The sequence below is a fragment of the Typopeltis vanoorti genome, chromosome 5 (assembly GCF_054136105.1).
Source record: "Typopeltis vanoorti isolate ZY-2024b chromosome 5, IOZ_Tvanoo_1.0, whole genome shotgun sequence".
Taxonomy (NCBI): Eukaryota; Metazoa; Arthropoda; class Arachnida; order Uropygi; family Thelyphonidae; genus Typopeltis; species Typopeltis vanoorti.
Window position 1 is genome coordinate 96,628,472 of NC_143553.1, and position 12,122 is coordinate 96,640,593.

Genomic DNA, 12,122 nt, shown 5'->3' on the forward strand with positions numbered 1-12,122 from the left:
ACACCCTGCATGGAATAGAGAAACACCAACAACAACGGGAAGAGCCTACACAAATTTGCTATGTCAAGAAACATCACCATAGCAGGTCCTGTCGAACCAACTCACTATGGACCAATGGGCAGGCCTGATGTGCTAGATATCGCCATTTTCAGAAACACCCCATATCATTTCAAGTTGCAAGTTATTAATGATCTTAGCTCCGACCACAATCCAGTTCTGCTTAGCCTTGGCGGAGAAGCAGCAACCATCCCCGAACAATCCTACATAAACCTCAAGAAGCTCAACTTAATTCTCAGTAACATCACAGGCCCTGTTCCAACTATCTCCTCACCCAAGACATAGCGATCAATAAACTAGAAAGAACAATCCAATCTGGCCTTACAACAGCCTCCACCGTCACCGTTCCAACCCAAACTAACCTGCTCCCTGAAGAGATCCTAAAACTTATCCGCAGCAAAAACAAAATTAGGCGACGGTACCATTCAACACTATCACCCCAGGATAAAAAAGAGCTTAACAGAGCAATAAACCTAGTCCGATATGCAATCAAAGACCATAAAAATCAGCAATGGGAGAGAAAACTAAGCTCCTTAAGCATTGACGATAACTCGCTATGGAAGATGACTAAAGCCCTTCGCAGCGATCACCTCAACATAAAACCAATACATGGAGAAAAAGGTATAGTCTACCGAGACGATGAAAAAGCTGAAGCTTTTGCAGACTCATTGGAGCTGCAATTTCAACCAAACTACACTCATGCGGACTTGCGCTTCATTGAAAAAATCCACAAGCAAGTACGCTATGCACTTCGTCGTCCCGCCACCCGTGACAACTCAAACTACACTACACCAAATGAAATACACCAAATTATCAAGAACCTCAATAACAGAAAAGCACCAGGTCCTGATCAGATTTCAAACAAAATTATTAAAGTACTTCCTCATAAAACAGTAATGCATCTTGTGGCAATCATTAATGCTATGCTAAGACTCAATTATTTTCCCACTCGATGGAAGCAAGCAGATGTAATCCTTATACACAAACCAGGGAAGGCGCCCCAGTTCCCCCAGAATTACAGACCTATCAGCCTCCTGTCGAGCCTGGGGAAAATAGCAGAAAAAGTAATTCTTAAACGCCTCCAAACTGAAATAGAGAATCTAGGTGTAATCCCAAAAGAACAATTTGGATTTAAAACTGGACATAGTACAACCCAACAAATCCACAGACTCATAGAATACATCACTATTGGATACAACTGGAGACAGCATACAGGTGCAATCTTCCTAGATGTGGCAAAGGCCTTCGATAAAGTGTGGCACAAAGGCGTCATCCACAAACTAATTACTGCAAAATACTCACTAAACCTCATTCAAATCATAGACTCTTACCTAAAAGACCGAAAATTTCAAGTGAAACTTCGTGGACTCAAATCAACTACAAGAAGAATCACAGCAGGTGTCCCACAAGGCTCCCTGTTATCACCACTACTCTTTAACATTTTTATCTCTGATGTCCCAAGTACGACATCAACCATCATGGCATTTTATGCGGACGACATGGCAATACTCACCAGATCGCTCAAACCATACCTGGCCACCCAAAGATTACAGACTGCAGCTAAAAATCTTGAAAAATGGTTTCGATTATGGAGAATAGATGTTAATGCAGATAAAAGTACGGCCATACTATTTACAAGGAAGAAAGCAGACCATCATGGAACAATCACGATGTTCAACACTGTTATCCCATGGCAAACAGAAGTAAAATACCTGGGAATCATACTAGATAACCGTGTCAGTTTCAACTCCAACATCTCTCATGCTTGCAATAAAGCAAATTCAACAATAGCTCAGCTCTACCCTCTACTCAACCGCAGAAGCAAAGTCAGTCCAGAAAACAAATTAAGAATATACAAAACAATCATCAGACCTATACCGTCTTACGGTTCCCCGGCGTGGAGTCACACCTCTCCTAGCAACATCAAACGATTGCAATTAATCCAAACCAAATGCCTCCTAATGATCTTTGATGCCCCATGGTTTGTAAGAAACACCATTCTCCATCAAGATGGAAACCTGCAAGACATACCTACATTTCTCCTCCAGATAGCAACCAAGTACTTTACTCAAGCATCACTCCATCCCAACCTACTCATTCGTGAGTCATCCAACTATGATGAAAATGACAGATGGAAACATAAACGCCCAAAGGCGGCCCTGATCACAGATTGAAACCTTTCAACACAGCCCTAATAAGGGCGAGCCAAGTGCTCAAAAATTTCTCCATTAAACAGAGAATTTCAGAGCGATGTAGGGAGTAAAGTCCACGGGACTGACATCCATCAAGCCACAGAAGATAAAAGATAAAAAAGCGGTGTTCAGTCGAAGTAGGAGCGGAATACCGAAAGAAAAAAAAGTACCAATACTTTCCAAGTCCATACAGTTACAGGACTTGGAAAATTTTGTTGACTCACCAGTCAGGTAAATATCTCAGTAGTCAGATGTCATCTTGGGTGTACTCTGCCAAGAACGCAAAATTGTATCGTAATCACGTGTTTAAAACCTAGATCTAGTCAATTTATAAGCTTTTGTTAATTAATGGTATATCATTAATAAACAATCAATGTTGAATCAAATATATTAACTACTTATGTGTATCAGTGTGTTTATCAGCCTGTGAAGAAAAAATTCATGCATTTCATAAGCGGTACAAGACCATTTATTATTATTATTTTAAATTCATGATACTATTTTTCCTTCCGTTTCGCTTCTATTAGTTATAACATGTCTTAAATTACTTGCATGGAAAATGTCAAGCAACTTCTCTGCCATTATAAACAAACGTTGCAATACCTGTAGTATAATAAAAACTCTCTCTCTCTCTCTCTCTCTCTCTCTCTCTCTCTCTCTCTCTCTCTCCCTGCCTCCCTCCCTACAAAAAAAAATTACGTCTACACATATATCTACATTAGTGGCGTTTTTGAATTCCGTTTGGCTTCGTAAGATTGTCAGTTGGCAGTTATCGAAAAAAACTTTAGGTTCGAATCATTTAAAAAAATATTTTCAGAAAATGAGTACTTTTTGAACTTTCTACGTTTTATTTCTGTATATGGGGGTTTATGTGGGCTTTTTCAATTGAAGATGAATTAGCTTGATTTCTCATACGGGGATAGCAGGTTCCACCCCCATCATCTAGGGTTATTCATCCCGCATACAGGCAAATCGGCCATCAGAATACACACAAATTACAGACAATAAATCAGTGGCGCTACTGGGAGATAGATGGCGCTGTGTGTGTGTGTGTGTGTGTGTGTGTGTGTGTGTGTGTGTGTGTGTGTGTGTGTGTGTGTGTGTGTGTGTGTGTGTGTGTGTGTTGATGGTGGTAGCGTCGTGTAGTTGCACGGTTCATTGAGGGAGACGGTGAGTTGTAGGGAGTGATGTGTCATTCCATGATGAGTCCTTGGACTCCTTGGAAGTGTCACGTAATAATAATAATAATAATAAACATGGCATGGATAGACTACAAGAAAGCATTCGATTCCCTCCCACGCTCCTGGATCCTAAAATCACTACAAATATTTGGAATTAGCAAAAACATATGTTAATTTCTAGCTGCTTCTATGACCTCATGGAAAAAAAACTTTACGATTCAGAGATATTAGCATTAATTTTTGTTTTCTGAAGAAAACAAAACTTGGATATGAAATTTCTAAATGTAATATTAAAATTTCCCATCTATTGCATATGGATGACTTGAAGTTATATGGGAGCTGAAAGTCAGTTTTTTGTCCATCAGTACGCCAAAATATCTGATCTCAGTTATCCTTGGGATTTTTATGTTAAATAGGAGCATGTCTCCAGTAGGAAGCATTGGTCTTTTGGCGAATAGCACTGCTACGCTCTTTTGATGATTTACTTGGAGTCGCCGTTTGGAGCAATATTGTTCGATTAGCAGTAGATTTTCCTGCAGTTTCTTAATTGCTAGATGCGGTTTTAAAGATCTGGCCAGTATCGCAGTATCATCCGCATAAAGGGCCTTGATAGGTGACAGTGGGTTGTGCGGGATATCACACACATATATATATGGAAAATAGAGTCGGTGCCAGTAGAGATCCTTGTGGGACTCCAGCCAGCCAGGATGCGCTTTTGTATCGAGAGTACGCCATTTAATTTAACTCGCATGCGCCTATCGTAGAGGTATGACCTGATCAGTTGAACCATTGCCAATGGTGTACCAAGAGATATCATTTTGTATAGCAAGCCATAATGCCAAACCTTGTCGAATGCATTGGATATGTCCAGGAAAACAGCCCCAGTGCATTGACGCCAATTAAATCCTGTGGTAACATATTCCACCAATCTATATATCTGTTGTGTGGTGCTGTGAGATTGACGAAACCCAAACTGCTCCTCAGGAATAATGTTGAGCCTGTGCACTAATTCTTGGAGTCTAGTGAGAATAACTTTCTCGGCGATTTTGCCCAGGTTTGAGATGAGGCTAATTGGTCTGTAACTTTGAGGTAATCACGGATCTTTTCCAGGTTTATGGATTGGGGTTATATCTGCTAGCTTCCAGTGGGAAGGGAAATATTTGTAGCGTAAGATGGAGTTTATTATGTTAGTCAGATGCACAACACGTGTGAGGAGTAGTAATTTTATCACCTTGTTGGTGATTCCATCAGGTTCAGTAACCTTTTTGTTCTTTAACTTCTTGATTATGTCGTATACTTCTGCAGGTGATGTGGCTGCAATTTGACTAGAGTATGTGATAGAAGAATTGAGCGTAGATCTGACGTGTCGATGGATCTTGTATATGTGATTGAAGTCGAGGTGGTCGTAAGAGGGTTTACATTGCCTCTCTAGATTTCTTGCTATTGCCTCGGCTTTATCTGCATCAGTATGGATGAGGCCAAGATCTGTTTGGAGAGGCGGAAGAGGTTTGTATTTGTTCTTGATCTTTCTGATTAGATTCCATATGGAGTGGTTATCAGGAGAGATAGAAGTCAATTTTTCCTTCCAAAGTTGACTTCTGTGCAGTGTGAGGGCATCTCTTACTGCGGAGTTGAATCTATTCAAGATTCGTTTATTTTGAGGTGCTCGGGTGTTGTGATATCTCTTTCTTGCCCTGTTCTTCTCTCTGGTCAAGTTTATGATGTCTTCTGGCAAGTGATTTGGTCTGCGGGTAGTTGTGGAAGTAGTAACTGCTGTAACTTCAAGTTAATTTGTTTAGATAGATCTTTTACAGCTATTTCAATTTCATTTGTTGATTTTATTATCGGCACAGAACCAATATATTTTGGAAGCGCCTTGGATAGCTTGTCCCAGGGTATGAATGAATGTGTGTGTGGGGGGGGGGGGGACAAATTGTCTTGGTTTCCCAGCTTTAATAGAATGGGATTATGATCGGATGATAGATCGTTGAGTGTCATTATACTGTACTGTAGTCTTACATTTTGTAGGATAGCTATGTCCAAAACATCAGCCCGACCGTATGTGTTGTGATGGGTAGGCTCGGTGGGGCCTGGCACAACCACATTGTTGGATCCTGAGTAGTTGGCTAGTATTTGTCCATTTTTATTGATAGAATGGCTGTTCCAGTCAGGATGCTTAGAGTTAAAATCGCCGACCATGATGAGGCTCCCTGTTGACGAGTACGGCGTTCAGATCTGAAAACAGTAATGTGTTTTGCGGAGGATTGTAAACTGCAAAGATTTTTAGATTACCTGCAGAACACGTAGGAATTTCAATGCCTGTAATCTCAAGATTAGTGGTGGATGGAATATTTGTAGAGAATATTTGATGATTGATGTGATTCTTTATGAAAATAACAGTGCCACTGCCTCTGCAGGATAATCTGTCTGTTCTGTACAGCTGGTATCCCCCTAATTTTTGGGGTTATCCGAAGGTCGCAGATGGGTCTCGTTCAGCAAGAGTTCATCCGGCTGGTGCCTTTGGGTGAACTCTTGGAGCTCCAAGAACTTTCCTCTCAGGCCATTCGCATTCCATGCGATGATCTGTAGAGAATCTGGATTTATTTTGTTTTTATTCATGAGTGAGCGCTGAGATGATGGCTTGTGTATCCTTTAGAAATCTAGTAGTAGAACATGGTGAGCGGTTGGATCTGCTAAAATCTAATAGCATATTTGCCAGAGAAGAGGTAATGATAGCTGTCTAACTTGTATGTGGTGTTGACTGATCCAAGGATGTCTGTTTGGGACGAGCTACTTCCACATATGTCCTTGTCTGTGGTTGCTGAGTTGTTCTTTTGAGAACCTCTGGCTTCGTCAGATGGGCGTCTAACCCTTTATGCTGATTTTTGAGAGGAAGAGTATGTTTCTACCTCTGATTTTCTGTTTCCAGGATTGTGAGTGCATCTTCTGTCGTTGGCAGTGCGAGAGCCGCCACAGTTGGCACATTTAGCCGGGATAGTTTTTGACTTAGTGCATGTATTTGTTGGGTGGCTGTCCCCACATTTTAAACATTTAAATTCTGCCTTGCACATTTTCTGAGCGTGGCCAAACTTCTGACATCTGTGGCACTTCCCTGTTGAAGCCCTTTTCCTTAATGGTTCTAGGGTGATTTTCAGTCCACAGATGGACGTCAGGTTGTATATGTGTTTATAAGTTGGACTGATCTCTACTAGTACCAGTGGCATTGGAGTCTTGTATTTTTTGGTCATTCTACTGACCTTAATGGGTGGTAAGTCCTGTTGGTGCAGTTCTGCAGCCACCTTTTCTGTGATACATTCCCAGATACACCTCTGAACACAATCTTGAGGTTTTTCTCCGATCCGAGTGAATAGGTGTGGTACTGGATGCCTCTGGCATTCAATTCACCTGTTAGTCTTCGATAATCCGTCACTGTCCTGGGTTGAATTTTGATACCATCTGCGACATTCTTCGCATGGCTATATGAGATCTGTAGATTGGACATCATAATCCTTAGTGACATCCATTTCTGCTTCTCGCGCAGAATAATTGGTGGTATCCTTTCTCTAGTGGAGGCAGGAGAGTCCGGAACAGGACTGTTTTCTTCAATTCCATCCGCTTTGGGTGGTTCAGAGGCTGCAGTTTTGCGCTTCTTGCGTGCGCAGATCTCTATGGTCTGTAAGGGGAATAGTCATCAGCTTTTGTTGCTAGTTCGTTGGCACTGTCTTGGGGAATGCTTGGGAGAAATTCTGAGAATTGAGGGTCATCTGTATCAATTCCTTTTATCTGGTGAATTACGACTTTTCCTGGCCACTTGGTGTGGAGTAGATTACCTACATGTTTAAATATCGTATGGCACATCCATGGCCAGATCCAGACTCTGCTCCGTGGAGTAGGACATGCCTTGTCCTTAACATAATAATAAATAGACAGTTGCTTATCAAGTATATGAAACTACAAGGGCGATACTAATGGCAGTAGGCCTAGCGTATCACCCTCGTAAATTCAATTGACTGACCTGCATTACTGTTCTTCAATATATAAAAACCTCTTTTAAAAATAAACAGTTTGTTTTTAGTAGCAAAAACTATTTACTACTAGTCACAACAGACATTATTTGTGTTATTATCACTATTTTATGGATAAGCATAAGATGATTAAACTGGCGAAATCTCATATTGTATTGTTTGTGAGGGAGTAGATAATAATAATAATAATAAAATAATAATAATAATATTATTATTATTATTATTATTATTAGTAGTAGTAGTAGTAGTAGTATTGCAATTATTATTATTATTATTATTATTATTATTATTATTATTATTATTATTATTATTATTATTATTATTATGTATATTCTAAATTAAAAAATTCTGTATAATCCTTATTGTAAATATTGTAAATATTATTATTGTATGTAATTTATACTGAGACAATAAAATGTTTAAAAAATAAATAAATAATAATAATAATAATAATAATATGGTTTTATTTGATTAATGGAACTTTCCAGAGCTTTTTAAAACGCCTCTTGTCATTTCAATTTGCTGCGTTTTATGTAATTTCTGCGCATTCTACCTCATATGAGCTTTCTCATAGGTCCGTGGAACAAAAATTTGTAGTTTAGAACTCGCCATTTTAATTTAACGAATGCTTATCCATACGATAGTGATAATAACACCAATAATGTCTGTTGTAGGGGAATGGGTAGTAGTAGTGATACTGCAGTAGGAAAAACTACGAAATCTCAAAGTAGTGGAAGAAGTGACGAAAAATATAAAACTATGAATTCGCAATCAAGTAGCAGTGATATTAGCGGAAGAAGCGATGCGAGTGATGAAACTACTACGTCTCAAACAAGTTCAAGAAGTGGTGGAGATACAGTTACGAATCCCCCAGAACATGGTGAAACGAGTAAAAAAAAAAAGAAGAGAAGACGAAAGAAGAGAACAGAAACTTTTAGTATTCATCTATACAAAGTTTTAAAGACCATTCATCCTGAGATTGGAATTACTAGCAGAGCAATGACGATTATGAATGGTTTTGTGCAAGGTTTATTTCATCTGATCGCTACCCAAGCCCGTTATTTCGTGCGACGTGGGAAGAAAAAAACCATCACAAGTCGTGAAATTAAACTTGCAATGAATTGGAAGCTACCCTATTGCATGTATCGAAAGGCTGCTGATGTAGCAAAGATGGCACTGCGTAATTATGCCCATGGAACGAACGAACGAAGAGGCAGAATACTATTTTGAAAAACGCTCTTTTCAGGGCCATCCAAATTTTGAAGAGTTTGATCATATTGTACAGTACTTTATCTTGTCTGAGAAATATGAAGTAATAGTAAGTCGAGAAAGGTAAGGGGTGTGTTTCACTTCACTACCATTCCTCCTATCAAAAATTGTACTGCTAACCTTCAGTTAACTGACAAACAAACATTATCAATTATTTATATTATAACAAATTAAAAGTTGGAAGTAATATTATAATGGAAAAGTGAAGTTATATTAATTATATTTAGCAATGTTACAGTAAAAATAACGCCAATAAAATGATGATTGTTGTTTACTAATGTCGTTGTGTAAATTAATCTTCAATTTTAGAATTTCGCATTCTTTTTTTTTTTTTGAAATTAATTTATTTTGTACATCGTATGTTTTTCACTGTCTTTTGTAACATTACGATACTTTTTAATAATGTATTTTGATTTTATACAAATTTTATCAACTGGCAAACTGCTCCACGAATCGTTTCGAACCTTGTGGCTCATTTATACATGTCATTTCGTGAATGTCTACAAGTCTGTACATCTATCCTATAACCGGATAACATTCTGCTGTCATCTGTCAGTCCGGTTACTTCTTGCTTTGAGTTGATTCTGATCAAAGTGTAATATATACAGAAAAAAAAAAGCTTCTTTAATTGATGTCAGTAACGTGTGCCATTTAATATCATTAATATAGTAGAATAATCTCAAATTCCAATAACAGGGTTCGTTGATCTTAGGGTGTGATTCTTGCATTTGATGCGAGAAGTCCAGGGTTCAAATCCCAGACGAGCTGTGGTTAGTTTTTATTCCCCCCCCCCCAAGTCCAGTGTTATTTGTGTTGTATGAAAAATCGATATCTGTACTCTTAATGCAAATCGAATGTGATTTCGCTTTGGGTTTGTACTTGCTTTAATATTTAAAAATTATTATCTTCATTGCAGTACTAATTGGAATCATTACTAAAATTAAGGGGATATTAAATCCCACTACGTGGGATTTAATATCCCCTTAATTTAAAACTACGTGGGATTTAATATCCCCTTAATTTTAGTAATGTTTTCATTGCCGAAATGAAGCTTATTAGCTCTTTATACTTAACTAATTGGAATCATTTTCACGGTTAGGAATAGTAAATTCCATTATTTGTTTCCATTCGCATAAACACACAAAAATAATTTATCAAGAAAAGCTATGATAGATATTATGTGGATAATTTGAATCTCCCTCGATGAATATACTGACTCTATGAAGATACCCGTATAATAATATTTAAAGAATTTCTACCACTACAGTAACGTAGATCGTGCAGTGTTGAATTAATGAACAGTTTATAAAGATGTAAATTTAAAAGAAAATACTACGTAATCATCCATTTAAATATGATAACCAATCCAATTTTTTTTATTTATTTATATCATCTCGATCGTTTCTCTACTCATTACTAAAAAGCTTCAAGAAAACCTTCTAAAATTAGAGAGATGGTTTTCCAAATGGAGACTAGAAGTGAATCCCAAAAAAAGCTCAGCCATTCTCTTCACGAAAAGAATGGCTCCTGCATGAGACGTCATACTGTTCAATACTAAAATTCCCTGGCAGACATAAACAAAATACCATGGCGTCGTCCTCGACAAAAAATTAACTTTTAACCAACACATCAAGGCTACGTGTGCAAAGGCATCTAAAGCCATCGCCCAGATCTACCCCCTAATTAACAGGAACAGCAAGCTAAACCGAATAACAGTAATAACAATTCTGGCTAGATGGGTGAAGCAAAATTGCTTTTCGAATTGCTTTTATACCAGCTGATGATTCGTCCTATACGCACTTGCGCCTCTCCAGCCTGGAGTCACACCTCCACTACAAATATTATCAAATTGCAACGTGTGCAAAACAAGTGCTTGCGAATGATCCTGAACGCCCCATGGTTCGCCAGAAACAATGAACTTTTGATCGAGATAAAATATTTCTTATATTTTCTCTTTCCTACAATCTTTAGCAACAAAGTTCTTAACGACATCCATACACCCGAACGATCTATAGCATACTAGGCAACAGATATATTCAAATATAAAAGACCAAAAGCTATTTTAACTTCCTGTAGCAATACATAATCTCCATGATCATCCAGGGCGAGCAAACTGCTCATAAAACTCTATCCTCACTGTAGCCGTAACAGATAGCTGGGAATATGAAAAGCTTCTTGCTTCACCCCTAAAGACATTAATGTCAATTGTCAATTCGTTTCTCTACTTATATCACTCATGCGTATTCGTAAGTACATTAAACATACTTATGGTTTTTGTTGCTATGTTATATTTTATGTCGAAACACACGTGCTGTTTTCTTCTTAAAATTGAATTAGAAAATTGAAGACGTTATTTCAGTTGAAAGTTTTAATTCATCTTACTGCTAGTGTGTTTTCATTAAGTCGCCATTAGAATGACATATAATTTCGATTATATTCATTCACACCACTGTAATCAGTTGTGTGAATAAAGAAATCATTCTCCTCCCTACCTCATTTTATCCTTTTTTTGTTGTTTGTTTGTATTCAGATACATAAATTATTCTGTTAATAATTTATAATGTTAATAGCAGGGTTTTTTCTCCTGGAAACTCGGGTTTTTCATCTCGCATACAGACAAATCGGCCCTTCAGAACACACAATTTACAGACAAAAAAAAATGCTAGTTGTGGTGGCGGTGGTGGGTGGTAGATGGTGTTGATGGAGATGATTGGTAGAGGTTCGGTGTAGGGTGGAAACAGTTGTATAGTAGGTGTCCTCCCGCGATGAGTCTTCAGACTCCTTGGAGGTGTCACGAATAATAATAATAATTTATTCATTATATAAACCATATGAACTCGATTGTTTAGAAGAAATAATCGGAAAAGGATTTGAAAATAATCTGAAGCTTAACTTTGCTTATATTTAACTGTTTAAAATATTATAAATTCGTATTTGTTAAACCAAGTAGCACACAGACGCTGTTTACATTTCAATTGGCATTGAATTATTGAAATACAATCCTAACGGAGAATTGTATTTATGGAGGGGATTGTATTTCGTTTTCATCCTTTAAAGGTCACTGGTGTGACAGCTATATCCTCAAGTTCTCATCATAGACAACGTAGATGATCACAGTGCATTTCGAAATAAATTATACTTGTTATCATGAAGTCTATAACGTTATAGGCTTCATGATATTTTTGAAATATGCATATTTTTCATGTAGTTTTCTTAAATAATATCTAATTATTTAGGTATCAAATAATATCTGTTTTGTCGCAGCAGCATAATGTTTGTTTTTCAGTAGTCACTATGCATCTAATATGTGCAATGGAAATCGGGAAAGTCGCTGTATTTTCAGAACAACACTGTCGTACCGAAAAAATATAGCATTTATTTTTACAAGAGAAATACAT

General features: G+C 37.7%; 1 protein-coding gene across 1 annotated transcript; it reads left to right on the forward strand.

Annotated features, from left to right (window-relative positions):
* The first annotated feature begins 8,109 nt into the window (after positions 1 to 8,109).
* On the forward strand, positions 8,110 to 8,865 carry LOC150106675 (histone H2B-like). Its single transcript, XM_090392626.1, has one exon. The coding sequence runs from the start codon at positions 8,134 to 8,136 to the stop codon at positions 8,683 to 8,685; it is 552 nt and encodes a 183-aa protein (XP_090248752.1). The 5' UTR covers positions 8,110 to 8,133; the 3' UTR covers positions 8,686 to 8,865.
* The last annotated feature ends 3,257 nt before the right edge of the window (positions 8,866 to 12,122 follow it).

What these genes read in the sequence shown, in the direction of transcription:
- LOC150106675 (XM_090392626.1), top strand. Translation starts at nt 8,134, where the DNA reads ATGGGTAGTAGTAGTGATACTGCAGTAGGAAAAACTACGAAATCTCAA.